Source organism: Periophthalmus magnuspinnatus, chromosome 11, assembly GCF_009829125.3.
Source record: "Periophthalmus magnuspinnatus isolate fPerMag1 chromosome 11, fPerMag1.2.pri, whole genome shotgun sequence".
Taxonomy (NCBI): Eukaryota; Metazoa; Chordata; class Actinopteri; order Gobiiformes; family Gobiidae; genus Periophthalmus; species Periophthalmus magnuspinnatus.
In genome coordinates, this window is record NC_047136.2 from 11,774,870 (window position 1) to 11,795,620 (window position 20,751).

Genomic DNA, 20,751 nt, shown 5'->3' on the forward strand with positions numbered 1-20,751 from the left:
GTTGTCTTTGTTAATGGTTAATATCCCTGTAATTACTGGACCTACTGGAGTTTGACATCTTCTCAGTCAACATCAATAAACAAAAGTTAAATAATTTTTTGCACAATATCCTCATAAAGCTGTGTTAATCAACACCATATGACTAATAAGACATGTTTGCAGACACAGTCTCTGGTCTAAGGTTCAATAGTTGTGGATCTCCATACAGTTATATAGGGCCATGTCCCCCATCTGGAGTTATGGCTTCAAATTCTATCTAGATCAACGTCAACCTGTTGTCCCAAATAGATGTTCAGAATTTCATTCTGAACATCTTATCTTTTACTAAGTTAAAATGTAAAAAGACTTGGCATTTCTATGAGTTATAATGTTGTGTGATTTTTGAACTAGTTACTGTTTTGGTCAGCTGGGGCACTACTTTGCTTTTCAGTGTTGTGCTTAGGCACAGAGGAAGTGGAGCGCATCTTACGTGAGAAACAGAGAGGGAACGGAGGGGGGCAGCACTGCGCCGCGAGGCGTCTGGTCCGCCGGAAACGAAGAAGAAGCTCACGCGAGTCCGCGCGAGTGTTCACGGTCTCTGGGAACTAAAAAGCTGCAGCGGAGAACCCTTTTGTTTACATTACGTTATGCTCGACATAGCTTCTTGGGATTACTATTGAAACAACATTAAAGTCCCGGTCCATGAAGGATTTCCAAGCGTGTGCACGTATTTAGGGCAAATCAGGTAAGAATTATACATGTAATCACCAAGCTAAAGCTTTGCTCAGTGCATGCTAATAACACAACATAAGCTAACACAGGAAACGCCATAGGTCCTAAAGTATAACTCACACCTGTAATATAAGTTGTACTTTTCATCAAACTTAAGGGTTATTAAACAAAGCTTTTAAGTCACTAGACCGCGATAACATGCACGTTACCTGGTGTTTTGTATTAAAAGTGCATTGCTTAACTGTTAGTGAATGGTCATCCACATGTTTGTTTCCACAAAGAGATTATTTTGTCAGAAATGTTCCACAGTATAACATTAAACTTTCCTATCTCCCTGAGAACAATAAGGTGACACTGCCACCTGGCGAAGTTTCAGGTCAGATCTGTGGAGAGGTGAGCCCGCATGCACAACATAAGTTTATCTGAAATTTTGGTATTTTTATTGCAGATTTGTAACAATGGAGGAGGAGGAGGAGAAAACCAAAAGGACAACTCGGTCAAGAGCTAACATTCGTGGTATGAAAATGCATGTATATATTGCTGTTAGTTATTATAATTTTAAGTCCTTTTATCACTTATTTGAGTCGTGTATTTGCAGGAAAGAAATCTGCAGGAAAGAAATCTACAGAGTCAAGTGCAACTTTGGACTCCACAAAAGAGCCACCTATTAGACTTACTAAAAAGGCTGTGGTGGTGTTAACTAAACTGCCTCAATACAAGATTAATGCGTTACGGCCACCAACACCAGAGCAGTTTTACAGTGAAGAGGAATCCTTGAGCAGCTCGGATTCAGATATGCAATGGGAGCCAGGACGAGACTCCAGCGATTCGGAACTTTCACTAGCAAATAAGAAAACAAAAGAGAAAATCAAGAAACGTGTCAAGATCACTCATGCATCTTGCAGCGCTAACAACAACCTGTCCGCGGATCCTGTGATTATAACATCAACACAGCAACTCAGCCAATGTAATGCGGAGAACACTAAAGCACGGCCCAAACTCCCTGAACCAGAAGTCAAAGTGGACATGATGGTGATTGCCCGAAAGAAGCCTCTGCGGTGGGAACGAGGCAAAGTCCTGGAGGTTGTGACAAAAGGTAAGAACAACTTCTGCCTGGATGTCTCGAACCTTTACCTCTTTCCTGTTCACCTTTTTAGAGAAATTAATAGCACTCCCAAAATTATGTTGTATCTTGTGCTGAAAATAGTTGAATAGATAGAAGCAATAAAAGCTTTTCACTGTGGCTTCAGTTGATTGAATACAAAAATGATTTGATTTGAATATATCTGCTAAATGCATACATTCATACCAAGTAATGTTTTAATAATAAAATATTTGTCAGCATGATTAGTACTTCTAGCAACTGTCCACCTTAACTACACTGGAAAACGACATATTTATATGTAAAGCTTATTTACACATATTTTTATATGAAAATGAGTATATTCTTCTCAAAAAATGTGTGTTATCTTTTACAAACTTATAACTCTTCACTTTGATTCAGTTAAATAATCAGTTGTGTGGGTTTAATTCAGAACAAATGTAACCAAAGTTTCAAAGGTCTTAATTCAAGTAATCTCTCCCTAAATGTGTGCATGTTCTCCATGTTTTGCAGATGACGGTCGGGTGAAGTACAAAGTGAGTTTTGAGGAGAAAGGAAAGAGTCTTGTTTCTGGGCACCATGTTGCCCTCGACTCCCCTCCAAAACTGGCCCAGCTGTATGTGGGCGCTCGTGTGGTTGTACGCTGTCAAGTCAATAAATTCAGATTCTGGCCAGGGATTTTAGCAGAACTCCCTAGTAGAAGTAATCGACTACGGTAGGAATTTTAAGTACTTAAATCATGACAATCATGGATTTTTCCCTAGTATGACCTATAGCATTTCATGTAAAGGTTTTTGGTCTTTATTGATGACCACACGCCGGTTTATGTTGGATTACCTTTACTTCACCTGGTGTGCAGACAATGTAAGATGACTTACTACTAAAACAAAACATTGGTTTATTTGTTTCTTATGCACTAACATAACTATTGATACTTTAATAGTGGATAATCCTCTTGAAGATGTCCCAGAAAGTGCCCACAGGATTTTTATGGAACAGTACTTGAACGACTGGCCTTACCCTCATTTGACCCAGTACAGAGTGGGACAGAACCTCAATGCGGAGTTAAATGGAGTACAGAAGAGATGTGAAGTGCTAGTGGTGGATGGCAGCTTGATACAGGTTGTTTTTCATGTAAGTGTTTTTTGATTCTTTGATTCTTCACGTGCCTCTGACATAATGTAGGTGCGTTTTTGATGGCACCACTATCAAAACAATAAATCCTTTTTTACCATTGAGGAAAAAATAAATTGTGTGTGTGTGTCTGTGTGTACTAGATAGTAACACTATCTATTTTGGTTTTGTTGCAGGAAAACCAGTTCAAGGAATGGATCCACAGAGGCTCTACACGTCTGGAACATATGGCAAGATTTCTAGAATTAAAAGCCTGCTAGAAGAGTACATGGATTTAGGTTTGCCTTGTAAATGAAAACCCACTTTTTGACAGAAGAAGAAACATGGTCTTAAATTGTCATCACAATTGATACACAATTGATATATACCGGTACAATGATACATTTATGCCCAAGTACTATTATTGTGCACTTGTCATGCACATAAATTGCATTAAGATATAACATTTGTTTTTTTTCTATCACCTTGTTGTATAGTTGCTATTGCTGAAAGGCCAGTATGGACTATGCTAGTTGTTTCTCGAGTAGTATTATCCCAATACTCAATTTAAATACAATTTTTTTTTCCAATGGCAGATTTTGTCCTGATTTGATTGCGATATCAGCCCTAGTCAGTCTCTAGGCTCACAAACTTGCATAACTCTTGTTTTTATTAAAACAAACATATAAACATAAAAAAGCTTTGGCATATGTATGAAGATTTCAAATGTGTATAAAAATATAATTTCTCAATCTGTTGAATGTTGTTTGTTTTTGCTGGGTGTTAGTCAAATCAATTCATTTAATTAATATAGTCCAAAACTTTGCTTAAGTCTCATGTAGCAATTACTAACATTTAATACTGAAGAAGTGTGCATTCTGGATGTCAGGCAAGGAAGAGAGTGAAATTTGGTGGGATGTAATGATTCTTTCGTATGCAGTAGCTTCTTAATACCGGTAGGTTAACATTGATCTAAAGCAGGTGTCTCCAACCTGTAGCTCTCCAAGGGATTTCTGAATTATACTTATTGTGCTGAATAACTAAACTATTATTTTCACTAACTGGTGAATAAAATGAATATCACCATTGTAAATGTATCATTTTGATGCCTAACTTTGTGCACTAATAAATGGGTAATGGTTTATGTTTCATAGGCATCTAACTTTACCCAAGGCTTGCCATGGCTCTTATATATACTCAATTTCTTGCGGCCACTAAAATGAGTAGCTCTCAGGCATTTACGATTGTAAAGGTGGCTCACCGTAGGAAAAAGGAGACCCCTGATCTAGAGGCTGTTACATACACGACACAGTAGGTGGCGACATAGTTGAGTTGGTTAATAGTTCGCCAAAAAAGAATGGATGTCGAGGAAGCGTAATAGCTTAATATTTTAAACGATTTTCAATCAGATCCCACAACAGATTCCGGTAAGTATCTGAAAAATTGTATAGAACAGTATAATATAGAAAAGGTACTTCTGTCTAACAAATAAGGTAGACTTTGCTTCATGGCAGGTCCAAGCTAACAGTCTGTTAACGTACGTTAGCTTACATTTAGCATATTCATCGTTAACAAAACTTTTGGCAGTGATATTTGAAAAAAAGTGTGTGATAAAGTTACTATTTTATTGCGTGTTAAGAGCTGAGTATGTGTTGGTAAAGCAGTTTCATCTCTGACCACATGTCTGTATTTTATCGGGGTCTGCGGTTAGCGCCTTAACTCTTGTATCTTATTGTTAGCATTCTTGACTAGGTAACATTTCTATCGCATAATAGTGCCGATTTCTTTGAACAGCTCATATAATTAAATCGTCATTTCAAGTATTTGTGCAGTAAAGCTTCAAAATCTGCATTTTTCTTTTGTTAATAATGCTTTGTTAATCATAGTCTTACTATTGTCAAATGTCTTTAAACCGGGCTCTGATCTCACTTGCATGTATCTGAATGTTTTTTATTTACCAAACTTTCCTTGGTTTTTCATAATTTGTGATATTCTGTAGGTAATCTCCATTTCTCCATTGAGATCACATTATGTTACGTTTTACTTTTGCCTCCAGCTGCCTCCATTCCAGAGTTTACAATGTTTTTGTTTACACATTTTAAACGGTCTATACGATTAGCTAATAAACGTTTTACTAATTTTACATAGGAAACACAACCAGATAGAATTTTTAGATGGTCTCAAAACTCACCAACAAAATACGAACTGATTTAAACTGTGATCAATACAAGCATTCGTATAGTGGATTTTTGATTTTCAACAAAAGGAATGTGAATTACTGAAAAATAATTGGATAATACTATTTTGTGACTGATGTTAGTTGAAACTACAACAGGTGAGCTGATTTGTGCAGTCTCTCTCAAATAATTGTGTTTAACAGTTAGAGTAAGGATGCACCAATCTAGCTTTTTCAGTCCCTTTATAGACATCAATACTTTTGCTTTAAGTATCTGCTGATACTCCATATTAACCAATACCAGTGTATTGAAGGAAAATGGCACTTATTTCCTTAAACACAATTAACTTGTAACACAAGTTAATTACACAGTTGTGTTATATATCTGTTATTTGTCCTTCAAATAACTACTGAGCTTCATATAAATAAAAGTTCAAACATTATGAGACATTCTAGGCTAAAATCGGCTTATTACATCCAGTTAAAGGCCCAACCAATCCAATAGATTTTTTCAGTATTGGTGCCAATATACAATAGCAGTAGCAGTATCAGTGCATCTTTAGATTAAAGTATTGAGTAACGGAACTTCAGACAGAACAGTGCCTTCAGTAAGCTTTACCCCTTATGTTGATACATTTTGTGTCTTTCTTCAGGGACTATGGAGAGTGATGAGATGGAGTTGACCAGGGAGGAGTTGCAGAAGTTCATTTGTGACAGTGTGAACCACAGGCTGCTACATACTCCAGAAGTGATGAACAAACAAAGCCAGCTCGTCCACCTGTGGGATAGAAAGGAGAAACTCTGCACGGATCTTTACAAGCTCTTTGAGTTAGTGTGCTGAAACAGTTTGTTGGTTTTAAGAATATAATGATGCCACATTCTCAGATAGGGTGCAGGAGCTAGTAGGAGCTTGTATTGCTTATGTGGTGTTTTCATAAGGATTACATAAATCAGGGGTGCTTAAAGTGGTGCCCATGCGTCAAACTTGACCCTCCAGGAGGTCTAATATGGCCCGCAAGGGGGCTCTGAGATTTTAAGAATAATCAATTTTGATTCAATTTTGTGTTGAAAAGACTGTCAGGAGATGAGAGAAAGGCCAGTCCTGTCTATTTGTTATTATTTAAAGTGAATTAAATTATATATGTCTTTGCAGAAGAATAATTTGATGTGCAGACTGTCATTAGGTTTGGCCCTCGACCTGCTAATGCACATTCATTTTGGCCTGCTGAGGAAAAAACTTTAGGCACCCCTGATCTAAATGATTGGAATATTTTTCAAACTATTCCACAAAATCGATAGATTAACAGTAACTTCAGTTACCTGCTATCTTTCACTACCACTACATAATTGTCATCTCATTTAAAATCTTGCAAATCACATGTATTATTTATATGCTATTCTTTATGTCAAATCTAGATGTATTATACTTTTTATTATATTTTGAGTATTTTGCTAGTAGGCAGTCAAAAATGCTTGCTATAATGAGATGCACAATGTAAACTTGTGCTGTTGTTTTTCAGGTCTGTTTCAAAATGTGAAGTAACTGTAAGACAGCTGTATGCTAAGCTGGGATGGGAATATAAAGACTTAAACACAGAAAACTGCAGTGATAGTGCCTCACTTTGTGGTAAGATTTTATTTCTTATTATACATCAGGGGTGTCCAAATTATGGCCCAGGGGCGAAATGCAGCCTTCAGACCAATTTTTCTCAGACCTTCTGCTGAACTCACTCAGTTGGTCATTGATAGAATTTCTTTTTTAATGCAACATTTAAGTAATACTACCACTATAACCTCAATAACATTACATTATTAACATTTCATTGTGATACCGACCTAAAATGTATATTTTCCAAGCCTTTATTAAAGGTATGGCATTGCTGTCAAAAAAAAAAACTATGTGAATTGCACCCACCTGAATGATCCACTGTATTGCCCACCATTGTCTGTGGCCCTCTGCTTCAAAAATGTTTTTATATGCAGCCCTTAGTGAAAAAAAGTTTGGACACCCCTGGCTTACATAAACAAAATATGAAGCCTAGTTTGTTCAATGAATGCATAATGCACCAAATTGTCTTGAAAATAATCTTATCATAATGCTACTTAAGATTAATGCTTATTTTATTTTTTAGGATTTATAATGGACAATACTGATGTGGGATGTGCTTCTGCTTCAAGTGGTTTTACTGCTAATTGTTTAAAGACAGAGCAGGAAGAAATTAGGACTGAGCACAAACGTAAATGGCCAGAGCTGACTAAAGAAGTGAGGGTGCTACTTGAACGGCTTCCCATGGACCTGAGACCTCGACGACCCACCTGCCCAAAACTCCTCAAACTAGCGCTCAGTGACGATGAGCTCTCAAATGGCGACTCTGATTATCACCCAAGTCAACACTCCAGTGATTCAGACTTTTCATTATCAAGTAAAAAAAGTGATCAACACAAAAAGAAGAAATTCAGAAAAACTGAAAAAATTGCCAAAGAAACACCAGTGCAGCAAACCACACCATTACAACAACAAACAACTACTGTCAAACCCACTACCACTGTTCAGCCAGCCAATATCAAGAGCACTAATATAACTAATGGCAATAAACCGTCAGCCAACACAAATGATGCACTCAAGAATATGTCAAGTGGGATAGCAAAAGTGAAAAAAGAAACCAAGCCATTTGTAGTAACCGGTAATTGAAAAAAACAACATACTTAATTCTTCTAAATGCAACACAATGTTGTCACAAAAAAAACATAATGGATGCTACCTTTTTAGTAGTAATTGTCCAAAATAGGCCTCTGGAGGAGGGCCAATCAATACATTGTGTTGCTTTAACTTTCATTTTGCACAATATTGATAAGCTTTTGATTGATTAAATCTTTTCCCGTTAGAGCCAATTAGACCAACCAGTTCCCTTCCTCTTGTGCTTCAAGAAGTTTGTGTGGGAATGCAGGTGTTGGCGAGAAGGAAGCGAATGAGATGGGAGAGTGGTACAGTGGCTGACATTGTTGAAAAAGGTTAGTCTGTAAAAGTTCTCTCATGCTATTTTCTAATGCTGTGGTTTCCAAAGTGGGGTTCGGGACACCCTGAAACAGTTTTTTCATTTTTTTGTTTCAGTGAAATTGGATCAAATAATGCATTAAATTACTGAAATAAAACAATAAGAGCTGATTTAACATGTTTGGCACCAGGAATCATCACAGACATCACTTTTATTTTGCAGTCGGGGTCTCGAGCTGGTTGCACTGATATTTTTGGGGGTGCCAGACTGACAACTTTGAGAACCTCTGTTTTAATGAACAAAAATATATGCTGAGTACTAATGTTATGCTACATTCTTTTGGCAGAGGATGGTACAAAAAAGTACAAGGTTACTTTTGAGGACAAGGGGAAAGTGTTGGTATCGGGACATCATATTGCCTACATTGCCGTGCCAAAACTGCCACACCTGTCTGTGGGCGCACGAGTGCTGTCTAAATGTAAATCTGAACACACTTTCTTCTCCCCGGGCATCTTGGGTGAACTCCCATCAAGAAAAAATCACATGAGGTTGGTAATTCTTTTTGATAGATTTTGAAACATATGAACATTGTTATTAACTTTTTTTCCTCATGATAGGTTTCTAATATTTTTTGATGATCACCGTGCACTCTATGTTGCATTACCTGTTATTCGTATAATCTGCAAACCATGTAAGTATTTTTGATTTCATTAACTATTTTAATTACATTATTTGTGCAGAAACCAGTCCATTATATAAAATTAAGGATTTTCAACATGTATTTTCTTATTGGTTATTAAAAAAAAGAAATCGTCTTTAGAGTTATGTAGGCTCCTGTATTCCATTTGAAAATTTGACATCAAATTATGTTATGAACAGAACACAACCTGCAACATTAAAATTGTACAGTTGTATTATCACTCAATATAAAACTATTAAATCATAATATTTTTTCACTGCCCAATCAATTCATATCATTCATTGGAATATAGCAATGATTACTAGGCAAAAGTTATTATACTGTTTACTTTTTGACAGTGTCCAACCCTCTGGATGACATTCGAGATGAAGAACATAAAAGTTTCATGAAAGAATACCTGCAGAGAATGCCGTACCCTCCACAGACACAGTTCAGATTGGGTCAGTCCATTAAAGTGCAGCTCAATGGAGTCATGGAAACATGCACTGTTTTGCAGACAGACAGCAGCTTGATGGAGGTTGTTTTTACGGTAAGTCTAAATCTTAATATCTATTTCTAAAAGTAATCCACTACTGACTGTTGAATATTGTGTCTCCAGAAAGATGACCATAAGGAGTGGATATATCGAGGCTCTATAAGATTGGAACATATTATAAATGCAAAAGACAATTCAAACGAATAACTGTTTTTATTCTCTGTCTCCACCTTATTTGTCTTTGTGTTTCTATTTCTAAATTCAGCACAACCTGTATAACTATAACTTTGCAACATCTCAGCTTTATTTCAATAAAATTTAATTTGTTATGGAATATGTAGACGTGTGTATGTTAATGTTTGCATATATAAAGCACTTATTTTTAGATATTGTAAATAAATTATTCATTTTTAAAAAGTGTTGATTTTGTACTTAGAATTTGAAATGATTGTTTTGAACAGTGGCAGGAATATAAAAATCCCTAAGATTCAAGATTCATTTTATAATGATGTATATTCATTGATTTATAATAATGTTGTATTCATTGTTTCAGCTTCTGGTTTATATGGGACATATAGTTTCTTTTTTTAATTTTTCATTATTATGAAACCCATGGGCAAATAGACAATAGAACATTAACGTAACGTATCAGCTTTATACATGAGTTTCACCAAGATGAAAACCAAGACCGTTGCCATAGCAATTAACTATTTTAAAAACAAATACATAATTTCATGGTAAAATCAGATGGAATCGGATTATTAGGATGCGCACATTTTATATACAAGTGTTGATTCTGTTTAGAATAATAAAAGTAAAAGTTGTTGCCCTCTAAAATTGTAAATGTGTTTCGGGGTAGGGGGCGTCACCGCGGCTGAACCACTGCTCGCTGTCGATCACGGACTAACAGACGGAAAAGCTAGCTGCTTGCTAGCGCCATAGCCAGTACGAAACACAAGATTGAAAGAAAATATCACTGAAACGCAATCACGGATTTCTTGTGGGACAAACACACAGGCCTCGCTGCTAAAACGGTAACGTAAATGTTCAACTAGGGGAGCTATTTGTGTTCAGACTAATGCGATCCATCGACTAGACCAGAGCTAGTTCTTGTAGCCGTTTAGCTCGAATAAGATGGCGGTCAAGTTATTTACATTCGCAGGGCTAATGCTAATCGAACGAACCAACGGCTACCCTCCGCAAAATGTGACCCTGAAACCTCACTGCTTTTACTTGCGTTTTTGCACTGTCAAATGGCAACAGAGGCGCCACTTTCTACTATTATTTACAACGTCAATGCGCAGCTTTTCTTGTTAAGCTTTCGATTAAGCTCATGCGTAACTGGAGCCAGGAATAGTCCTAGTGTTGACAACTTTTAATGGACTCTCCAGTCGTTCAAATGATAACAACTTCAATGAACGCCTGCATTAAAACTGTATTATGTTATATGTGTGCAAGTTCTGAAAAAACTTAACTTTTAACGTTAGTAAACAGGTGATCTAGCTAACTTAACACAATTTTCTACATTATTCTGGGTAAATACAGGTTTAAAATAAGTCTGTATTTTCAACCAGGGTGTGTTTTACACTTACCAAGCTGTCGCTGCCAATTCATTTCCCTGTCCACAATTTGCGTTACTTTTTATAACTTCCGGTTTTATTTTTAATCTACTAGATGAACAAGTATACGCCTGAAGAGGAAAGGTGATTTGGTTTGAAAGACTGATTTAAAGCTTGTCAAATTCTTTGCAACATACTGTGTACAGGTAAAAAGCTGAAATTCATCTCTTACCAAGTAATTTAGCATAAGTTACAGAGTAAGAGACTGTTTGTATGAAAGCATTTTGAAAACAGATTTGTTGAATGCCTTGTATGCCTTTTGAATGCCTGTCTGCCTTTTGACCAGATGCCTCACAACAGACGGTATTCGTCTTCAGACAGAGACAGCAGAACGAGTTACCAGGACCGTTACAGGGACAGAGACCGAGACAGAGGAAGGCGGCGCAGGAGGTCGCCCACCTACTCCTCTAGCAGCGAACGAGACAGAAGACAACGAGGACACAGACAGGAGGGCAACTATGTGCGCTCAAGGAGGTTGGTTCTGTCTGATAAGATTTTGGTCCCACAGTGGAAAGATTCCAGTGTTGCAATGCACAGTTCAAGAATAGCAAGAGAATAGAATAGAAATAGGCACTTAAAAATTAAAATAAATATCTGTTAGGAGATGGACTTAAACACCGAAAGTATCATAAAATATAAGACTACAACACTATTATATACAACTAACTATTATTAAGTACAATGCAGCATATGAACAAGATAAACAGCAGCTAAAGTGTCTTCAGTATTATGCAGGTGATGATTCACATTAAAGAATCTGTGCTATTGGTGGGTCATACTTGGCAACAGCCACTTTTTCCTTATTGATAACAAATGCCTAAAAGATAAAGTAACAAATATGATAGATATAATGTTATATAATACATATAATATTATAAATAATATAGAAAAATAATGAACCTAATCATGTTTCTCAGTAACTACATCCTAGAACTGCATTTGAACATTATTTACGTTTGCTGCTCTGCCCCCCATCAGTCATTATAGATTGCTGTGATCTCATCCGAAACCCAGCAATTATGACTAGTTGACAAAGAAAAGAGTGGAGTGCTAGTGATTTTGTATGTTTTTTCTTATCGTATCCATAAGCCTGACAGAAAAAAAAAATCTGACTTTGGGTGTTTCTCTTTTATTATATATTTTGTCAATGCAAATAAATCCTAATTAAAAACAACATTGTCTTTCATTTCAGTCGCAGTTTTGGCAATCGGACAGCAGAGCATCGGCCGTTTGAGAGGAAATTCTGCGAATACCGGCGCTTGGACCAGAGTCGAGAGCGAGACCGCGACAGACAGAGGGAGCCACACACAGCAGCTGAAAGTTACTACCCTCCAGACTTCAGCACAAATGTGTATGACTACAGACGAGGCAGAGAGCGTGAACGAGAAGGCTCCTACCGAAGAGAAGAGTCCTACAGACGCGATGACTCGTACCGGTGCGATGACTCGTACAGGCGGAAGGGCAGCAGGCGTAAGCACAAACGAAGGCGGCGTAGAACCAGGTCCTATAGCCCATCGTCCTCGGTGAGTATTGGCACGTGACTCTGTGCCCTAACTCTCCTCTCTCTGCTTCTTTTACTTGGCTCTGTCTTTCCTCTAACCCTTTCTCTCCATAGCCGCAGGACTCGGTGAGTAGGACAATCTTGATTTGTTTTATGTTCAGTGGGATTTATGCTGATTGGCTTTCTAGTTTGGCAGAGCATTTTTATGACTGCAAACCTTACGTGATACTGAAATATCAAATGCAATAACTAGATGCAATTTTATTATTATGAATAGATTTTTGTGGTCAAAGTATATTTTACAGGTTAAAGAAAAACAGAACATTTTTAATGTCCCAGTATGCATTCTTAATATGACCTGGCATGAATATTTCTACTTTTTCCTGTAGGCCGGGTCCTTTGCAAGGCTATGGCTATTACACAAAAGGCTAAAACGAAGCTCACAAATGCTTTGCCTTAAAATAAAAAAGTGAAAATGACCTGCCAAATGCTAAATTTATATAAATCAAGACAATATTAGGCATGATGTTTGCCTGTACAGTATATGACCACATCAGTAATAATATTGATAATAGTGGGAAAAGGGCTAGGTTATTGGGGATATTAAAAGTATTGGCCTCTCACTGTAATGTTTTCCATCCTGTTTATTTATCTGTCTTAATTGGTGTTTGCGTTGATGAATATGGATATGCCAGTTGCTTCCTTGTTTATTAGCAGCTGTTGGATTTTTTTAAAGTGTTGAGGGGGGATTGGAGCAGAGGCCATCATGTGATCTTTGACCTGTTCCCTTGCACTATATCCCTATCGTTATATATTCCCTTCACGTGGTGTCATGCGTGAATCGCCTAATGACCAACCAAACCCACCTACATCAACAACAACTACTACAACCACATCTCCTCCTCTTCCTCCAAATCTCGCTGTGTTCGGCCTGTGATGGTGCGAAAACAGAGGAGCGCCAGCCGGACCAGGGCACTGAGTGTGAGGGACGACGAAGAAGGGCACCTGATCTGTCGGAGTGGGGACGTCCTACAAGAGAGATGTACTCACTGCCACTACTCTATCGTAACCATATCTGAGTATAGCATTTACATGACATGGGAGTGCCTGCAGATCATGATGATGTTGATGAGGAAACCTTGCTAGCTGCAGGGTCTCCGCTCTAGCTCAAATTGGCAGGGTGGATTTTTGTGTAATTAAGATATATCCCATTTTCCTTTTGTTGTGGAGCATTTTTCAGATGTTGCACAACTTTTCTCTAAAGCTCTTAGTATCCCAACCGCAGCTCTCGCTTCGCACGTGTTCAGCTAGATATTTTTAGCCACAGGGATCCAGGGTTCACCAATTAACTTAACTGCTATAGATAATCCAGCACACATCACATACATGCACACACAGGCTATTTCTAGTCAGGGAAAATGCACTGTTCTTTTGTTTTCGTGATAGGGAAAATTGTACCCTTATTTTCAATGGCTGCAAATTGGTCCCTAGCAACAGAGAGGGAGCACTTTACTTCGGCCCCCTTTCTTCACCTGTTATAGTAGAGTCTAATTGTCGTAGATTTACTGGCTCATTGAATAGGCAGCCATTTGAAAAGGGGCTGGGTGCTAGCATTGATACGCCTGTCTGCGCTGTTGTGTTATGCGCCGCTGCTCCAGTCCATGTGGCTAATTCCTTTTTACCTTTCTTGTCCCCGCTCTCTCTCTCTCTCTCTCCTGCCCCCCTGTCTTGTGCTGTGTTTCAGATGAGATTGTCAGCACTTTGGGAGAAGGCACCTTCGGGAGGGTGATGAGGTGCATAGACCATCGCAGGTGAGTCACGATGTTTGTAAACAGCAGTAGTCTCTGGGGTGCAGAGATAGACCGGTTTATGAGCTTTGAGCAAGAAAATCCTAGTTTACATAAAATTGGTCAAAAGCTGTTTTTCCTAGCTCTTTCAAATATTTGTTCTGACCATGTAAGAAATACAGTTCACTATGCTTTTTCACTGGTGGATTTGTTTTGATATAGTTTCTTCAGTTGTTAATAAAACTATCTTGATTTAGTCACAGATGATCCTTAAATCATGTTACAGGACTCACTAAGGGTTCTCACTGTGTAAAACGTCTTTTGTTTTCAGGGGAGGAGCTCATGTTGCACTCAAAATAATAAAGAATGTAGAAAAGTACAAAGAAGCAGCTCGCCTTGAGATTAACGTCCTCGAAAAGATTAATGAAAAGGACCCAGACAACAAATAGTAAGTTTGGTCAAAATGTAACCTGGTAAAGTGCTTGGGTACATAGCCCCTTAGTACCATAGTTTGCCTCATTCCTAAAATGCCTAACATTTCCCCTCCTCTGTCATGTGACCAGTCTCTGTGTTCAGATGTACGACTGGTTCGACTACCATGGACACATGTGCCTCTCCTTTGAGTTGCTCGCACTCAGCACCTTTGACTTTCTCAAAGAAAACAACTATCTGCCATATTCAATCAGCCAAGTCCGGCACATGGCCTACCAAGTCTGCCTCGCTGTCAAGTGTAAGAAACATGTCTTCACCTTTTATATATTTGTTTGTGCTGTCAGTCACTAAAAGCAACAGCACAGTGTACGCATATATAATGAGCTTCTCTTTAAGCAACTAATTTCACTGACTTACAGTAAACAGTTTTGTCCACTTGGGGGCATTAAAGGCCAGAGGGAAACTAATCTCTCTTCAGAGAGTCACTGGCTGCTGTACATACACATGCATTTGTGAGGATATCTCTGGAGTTAACTGTTCAGAAATGTAGATGTGTGAATGTTTTGTGTTTCAGTTCTTCATGACAATAAGCTGACGCACACAGACCTTAAACCAGAGAACATTTTGTTTGTCAACTCAGACTTCACCATGTCCTACAATGTAGAGAAGGTAAAGCACCTACTTTTAACTCACTCACAAATGTCTGCTTTAGCATATCTCTAAATGGAAAATGTTATAGAAGCGAGAGGAGCGGACGGTGAAGAACACGGCAGTTCGGGTTGTGGACTTTGGGAGCGCCACGTTTGACCACGAACACCACAGTACTATTGTGTCGACACGGCATTACAGGGCACCAGAGGTCATCTTAGGTGAGACAAAATGGGTCAAACTTTAGTCTGGCTCTGGCATAGGACACTGAGTGGAATCTCTCTTCATGTCTGTGTTTAGCAAACATGTTAGCTTTAGTTTAAAATAAATATAATTTACCTTGTGTAACAGTTTTGTTTTGTGATTGTTTGGTTCTCAGAGCTGGGCTGGAGTTATCCCTGTGATGTCTGGAGTATTGGCTGCATCCTGTTTGAATATTACCTTGGATTCACTCTGTTTCAGGTAAGTGACCACTGCCAGCTTGATACTGTACATGCATGCAGTAGTACAGGACCTAGTTTTTACCAACTGACACTCTGTTTCAGACTCACGACAACAGGGAACATTTGGCCATGATGGAGAGGATCCTCGGCCCCGTCCCATCAAGGATGATTCGCAAAACAAGGTAAAAATTCTGAAGTTCATATTTACCAATTCTGTTCTGTTTGTATATTAATGTGTCTGCTTTTTCAGGAAACAAAAGTACTTCTATCGTGGACGCCTGGACTGGGATGACAGTTCATCAGCTGGAAAATATGTCAGAGAAAACTGCAAACCCCTGAGGGTAAGAACAGCAAAGAAAATTAGATTAAAACAGTTAATAGTCATGAACGAACTAGTAATAAGTTATCGTTTTTAGTTTTTTATTTATTTATTTTTTTTTATTACAATAACCTTTACAATATCCACTTTATAAGGATATAAGCAATAAAAAATGCTCACAGTTCTTTTCAACACTGAGAAAAAAAGTTACAAATTTCAGATAGCATAAGAACAAACTCCATGCATCAAAAACATGTGGAGTAAAAGTGCTTCCAAGTAAATCTATATCAAAGTAAAAACTTAGTATCCTTTATAGTTCTGATAATGCCAATAATAAACCAGATGCTTTTTGTCCTGTTGACCTCCATTTTCCTCTGGTGTTGCTCCACAGCGGTACCTTCTGTCCGAGGCGGAGGAGCACCATCAGTTGTTTGACCTGATCGAGAGCATGCTGGAGTATGAGCCGTCAAAGAGACTGACGTTGGCCGATTCACTAAAGCACCCATTCTTTGAAAACCTTGTACTCGGGGAGGCGGGTGGCAGCAAGACCTGGGAGGGCAACCGCGACATCAGTCGGTGACCCTAAATATCACAGACTAAACCATGAATCTTTTTTATAACAAGGAGCAAAAACGCTTTCTTGGAGGGTTTGGTCGGAAAAGCATGGACAACCCTGGATCGAGCCTGCCCCCCAATGGTCCAAAGTGGAAAGACGAATAAATAAACAGTTTTGGTGCTTGCAGTGGCGGACTGGTGTCCTTAGGTGATTGTTTGTAGCCCTATATGCAGCTCCTGTCTTCCTATTTTACTTAAAATACAATCTTTTACCTTTTCCGTCCACCATCTTGCACAGAAGCATGAAAATCAGAATGATTGTCTGCCAACTGGCTCAAACAGAAAGAATTACCGTTATATTGCAGAAAAATTGTGTGGGAAAGGTCTGAAGCCAGCACATGTTATTACAGAAAACTTAGGAAATATCTGTCATTAAGAAAATACACATTATGAGAAACATCAATGCTTCTGTTTTCTGCAACCAGGAGAATGAGATTAAGAGGCGCAGAGAGGTTTCCATAGCATCTGGAGCGGAAAATCGTCTCATTTTGTTTACAGTTTAAATTCAGTGAGCACTTGCGTATTATTTTTATGTTGTGAGTTTTTTTTATTTACAAGTATTCTTTCTATGGAGTTCTCAAAATATCCGATCACTACAGGCTGGTTACCCAATGATTATTGACACTCCAGGCCTCCATAGCCTGTTAATAGATGTGTTATGTTAAACTTATTGAATGGGTGTGTGGGTGACATGTTTTATGATGTGATTTTCCTAATAGTTCAACTTTTAAGACACACAACCTAAACTGCCTTTTCCTTTGTGATATGGTCTGGTTTCTCAATAGAACAGATGAAGCACACTGCTCCTGGTTGTAACCATTTGAAGCTCCTCTTTCAACCTCCTATATTTATTTCTGAGTTCAAGTCCCCACAGACTGACATGTACATGACTTGTTTTTGTATGAAATTAAAGCGTATAAAACTGTAGATATGTATAATTGTGTAGAATTAAAGTTAAGTCTTTACCAATGAGGCTTCTGTTGCTGGTCATTTCTTTTGAGTCTAACGTATCGGTACTTAAAACATTATGACCACCTCCCTAATGGAAGGTGACAGTGGGTAATTATGGGTGTCATTAATTTTCATATAATGGAGACGAGCAAAATCAACTTTAATGAGCTTTTTTTTTAACGTTATAACACTTCCAATATCGTTATCTTATGAATTGTATTTCGTTGACTGATCTTGTATTGCACTACATTTGAGGATTGAGTAATAATTACCTACATTTCCTTTTTTCATCTATATCCTATCCTTGCCCTGTACATAGTTTGTGATTATTTGAAAAAAGACTGAGGGGTACATGCCAATCTGCTACATATGGTGAAATACTGTTAGTTGTGCAGTTTTTAGTAGAAAATGAATGGACCCCTTCCTATTATTAAGGGCTTTAGATCAATATTGCAGTTTAAAATGAACTAAATGCTAAATTATCTAATTATGTTCTCTTCTTTAATAAAAAGATAATAGTAATTTCTATTCTACTTGAGAACCTGTTGGCACCATGACATAAGGAGAGGTGTAACATGTGCTTAAACATATGTAACCTGCAACCCGCCATCTGTCATTCCCATTCACAAAACTCCTTACTTCCTCCTGTCTTCTAATCTATGTCAAAATGCCCAGGTGTTTAGTTTGAATGTTAAACATGCACTCATACACAAAAAAGGAAAGAAAGACAAATAAATCAATGTTTACTTTAACTACAACATCTTTACCTAGTTTCATTCCTTTATGTTGACCCAAAGCAACTATCAAACAACAATTTATATGCTCAATTAAATTAACATAGTAGAAAGAACTTATTGCACCATACTATTTCTACTTGAGTGTACAGCCTAATTCTCAATTTAAATATTTTCAAAAGTTAGTCAACAAAACCAAATGTTGACTTTAAGTAAAGAACTAATGTAATATTTTCTATGTAATTATTTTATGATCTAAAACAAGCTCTTGTTAATGAAATAGATCAAATTAACATAAATAGCTTTAATGTTCCATATTTCATTATTTTTACAGTTGTAAAGTCATTTGACTTACTACTTTTTAGTATTTTTCTCTTACGGCCTCTCTCAGAAGTCACACATTATTTTACGAAAGTTAAATCATATTGATACAAGATGCACCAGGTCAGTCCAGGTCAGGATTTGTTGTGAATGACTCATTCATCTTCTCCAGTTGGCGATACAAATCAATGAACTCTGCCCATTGGTGAATCGTTGGGAGCTTTTCTGCGTCATAAACACGTCACCATCCACCTCAAGTCTGTCCACACTCCAGCTGTCTGCCTTCTTCACCTCAGGCAGAAATAATTCATAATTTAAAGATGACTGCCTTCAAAATAGTTACAAAACTGAACTGAAACTTTTCAATCTCTCGTCGTTTTAGTTCAAAAATGTAAACAAACAACTTATTATGGACAGTTTTGTTTGTGAGTGCTTTCAGGTGGCTAATGGGATAAAAGGGGTTTACGTCTTTGCCTAATCCCAACAGGTCATCAGTCAATCCCTCATAAAAGCAGACAGGAGAGGCACACAGGCTGTAAGGACGTCTGCAATGCACAGGAATACCTTCTCTTAGCTATAGTTTTATATGGTTTCTCAGTCAAACAGGTATGTAGCCTTTGCACTTTATAAAAAATATGACGAAATAGATTATGCCCTAATAGATTATTATAAAAGATTATGTAAACTATGTATACTTTTTGTAGTGAACCATTAAGAAATATGTGATGATGATTGTGAATCCTTGAGTTTCAGAATGATGAGTAATTAGGACCATTGGCATGGTGATTAACAATCAAAAATAAAACCTTTTGAATGGGAACAAATCCTCGAAATGTTGCATATAACAGCTTTCAACAACACCTTTCTTGTATACCTTTCATTAAACCTAAAGAGTATATTTCTAATAGGCTAGATAATACCAGATACATTTTAACTGATTCATCTCATTGAACCTCCCATTTAGTTTCAAGAGGAGCCAGATCGTAGCCAAACCCAGTCATGGATTCCCTGATGTCCCTGGGCTCTCCTCTCAAGCAGTTCATGTCTGGAAGAGCCTCATCTGCTAAAAGAGGAGGATCTAAACGTTCCCAGTCCGTGAGGAGGACCAGTTTTTCCCATAGCCGTAGGATGAGTGTTGGAAGGAGGAGGAGTTTGCCCTGCACCAGTCAGAAGGTCCCAGACTCCTGGCTCAGAGTCTACCAGGACGAACTCAAGAGAGAACGGTGAGGCAAAAGTTTTAAAGGGGCGCTATGTAACTTTTCAGGTAAAGAGAGTGCCACCTGCTTCTCTCTTTGGAGATGTTACTACTATGTTACTGGGTTACTACTACTTTGCCTGGAATGTTCCACAGTATGGCATAAACTTATCCATCCATCTTGCATTTATTCAAGGTGTTTTTACAGCTATAAAAATACCATCATATACTATCTTGTGTGTGGGGCCGTCTAGGTAAGTCTATTGTGGGACATTCCAGGCAATTAATGACAACTCAATGGAGACAAGCAGACGGCAGACCTTCCCCCCGCTGATGTGTTCACCTGTACATAATTTATACCAACTGAATAAACTAGAATAGAGCCAAATAAGTGCTGTGTTCGCACACACCTTGTGCTGAACTCTGTAACTCTGTAAGTCACACCAAAGCCTGAGCTGCAGTCCAGGGCCAGACAGACCTATTACCAGGTTAATGACGGGCCTCGTGAGACTAAGCTGCTTGGTAGGTGGAATGACTCACCTTGCTTTGTTGTTGTTTCTCTGAAGGAAAAGACAACAAGCAATTTTGGCCAAGAAAAATGCAGAGAGAGTGGTCAGAAAAACACACTTCAGGAGGCAGCACTGTCTTCCCAGGGTAAGTAAATTCTCAACAAATATGTAATCAGATTTCTAATACCGGTACATATATTTTATGTTTATCTTGTAGCAGACGACCACTCCTAGAAAACCTGTGGCTGCAGCCAAAGACGAGTCATTTTTTGGGGCATTTCAGGGCCTGAGTTTGGACGGACTGATGGGAGGATCCACAGCTCCAGTAACGACTGGAGCCAATGTGGATCCATGTAAAGTCATGTAACTCTCATGAGAGTGGACTTTTCCTAAACAGACACTTC

General features: G+C 38.1%; 4 protein-coding genes across 6 annotated transcripts; all 4 read left to right on the forward strand.

Annotated features, from left to right (window-relative positions):
* Positions 1-552: 552 nt before the first annotated feature.
* Positions 553-3,684, forward strand: LOC117378270 (histone-lysine N-methyltransferase SETDB1-B-like). Its single transcript, XM_033974827.2, has 7 exons — positions 553-724; positions 1,160-1,227; positions 1,310-1,807; positions 2,327-2,528; positions 2,604-2,677; positions 2,757-2,947; positions 3,124-3,684. Exons 2-7 carry the CDS (start codon positions 1,170-1,172, stop codon positions 3,205-3,207), a joined length of 1,107 nt encoding a protein of 368 aa, XP_033830718.1. The 5' UTR covers positions 553-724; positions 1,160-1,169; the 3' UTR covers positions 3,208-3,684.
* A 539-nt stretch (positions 3,685-4,223) lies between these two features.
* Positions 4,224-9,684, forward strand: LOC117378268 (histone-lysine N-methyltransferase SETDB1-A-like). Its single transcript, XM_033974824.2, has 9 exons — positions 4,224-4,353; positions 5,756-5,930; positions 6,623-6,729; positions 7,235-7,786; positions 7,989-8,114; positions 8,445-8,646; positions 8,716-8,789; positions 9,137-9,327; positions 9,397-9,684. The coding sequence occupies exons 2-9, from the start codon at positions 5,761-5,763 to the stop codon at positions 9,478-9,480; spliced, it is 1,506 nt and encodes a 501-aa protein (XP_033830715.1). The 5' UTR covers positions 4,224-4,353; positions 5,756-5,760; the 3' UTR covers positions 9,481-9,684.
* A 459-nt stretch (positions 9,685-10,143) lies between these two features.
* Positions 10,144-17,609, forward strand: clk2a (CDC-like kinase 2a). Of its 3 annotated transcripts, none has more exons than XM_033974822.2 (13): positions 10,144-10,307; positions 11,179-11,366; positions 12,085-12,415; positions 13,345-13,435; positions 14,138-14,204; positions 14,512-14,628; positions 14,744-14,910; positions 15,187-15,281; positions 15,352-15,481; positions 15,640-15,722; positions 15,806-15,885; positions 15,954-16,044; positions 16,414-17,609. In XM_033974822.2, the coding sequence occupies exons 2-13, from the start codon at positions 11,179-11,181 to the stop codon at positions 16,600-16,602; spliced, it is 1,629 nt and encodes a 542-aa protein (XP_033830713.1). In that variant the 5' UTR covers positions 10,144-10,307; the 3' UTR covers positions 16,603-17,609. The 3 variants fall into 3 exon arrangements, with proteins under 3 accessions (XP_033830713.1, XP_055081258.1, XP_033830714.1); XM_055225283.1 differs by having other exon boundaries at positions 10,169-10,307; positions 15,355-15,481; XM_033974823.2 differs by lacking the exons at positions 10,144-10,307; positions 11,179-11,366; positions 13,345-13,435 and having other exon boundaries at positions 12,289-12,415.
* Positions 17,610-19,231: 1,622 nt separating this feature from the next.
* Positions 19,232-20,733, forward strand: si:ch211-81a5.8 (uncharacterized protein LOC560648 homolog). The gene is made up of 4 exons (XM_033974829.2): positions 19,232-19,249; positions 19,608-19,866; positions 20,405-20,492; positions 20,565-20,733. Exons 2-4 carry the CDS (start codon positions 19,643-19,645, stop codon positions 20,712-20,714), a joined length of 462 nt encoding a protein of 153 aa, XP_033830720.1. The 5' UTR covers positions 19,232-19,249; positions 19,608-19,642; the 3' UTR covers positions 20,715-20,733.
* The last annotated feature ends 18 nt before the right edge of the window (positions 20,734-20,751 follow it).

Coding starts and splice junctions, on each gene's coding strand:
- LOC117378270 (XM_033974827.2), top strand. CDS start 1,170: ATGGAGGAGGAGGAGGAGAAAACCAAAAGGACAACTCGGTCAAGAGCT. Junction 1,228..1,309: donor GTCAAGAGCTAACATTCGTG/GTATGAAAATGC, acceptor GTGTATTTGCAG/GAAAGAAATCTGCAGGAAAG. Junction 2,678..2,756: donor TCACCTGGTGTGCAGACAAT/GTAAGATGACTT, acceptor ATACTTTAATAG/TGGATAATCCTCTTGAAGAT.
- LOC117378268 (XM_033974824.2), top strand. CDS start 5,761: ATGGAGAGTGATGAGATGGAGTTGACCAGGGAGGAGTTGCAGAAGTTC. Junction 5,931..6,622: donor GATCTTTACAAGCTCTTTGA/GTTAGTGTGCTG, acceptor GTTGTTTTTCAG/GTCTGTTTCAAAATGTGAAG. Junction 8,790..9,136: donor TCGTATAATCTGCAAACCAT/GTAAGTATTTTT, acceptor ACTTTTTGACAG/TGTCCAACCCTCTGGATGAC.
- si:ch211-81a5.8 (XM_033974829.2), top strand. CDS start 19,643: ATGGATTCCCTGATGTCCCTGGGCTCTCCTCTCAAGCAGTTCATGTCT. Junction 19,867..20,404: donor GACGAACTCAAGAGAGAACG/GTGAGGCAAAAG, acceptor GTTTCTCTGAAG/GAAAAGACAACAAGCAATTT. Junction 20,493..20,564: donor GGCAGCACTGTCTTCCCAGG/GTAAGTAAATTC, acceptor TTTATCTTGTAG/CAGACGACCACTCCTAGAAA.
- clk2a (XM_033974822.2), top strand. CDS start 11,179: ATGCCTCACAACAGACGGTATTCGTCTTCAGACAGAGACAGCAGAACG. Junction 15,282..15,351: donor TGTCCTACAATGTAGAGAAG/GTAAAGCACCTA, acceptor AAAATGTTATAG/AAGCGAGAGGAGCGGACGGT. Junction 15,723..15,805: donor TTGGATTCACTCTGTTTCAG/GTAAGTGACCAC, acceptor ACTCTGTTTCAG/ACTCACGACAACAGGGAACA.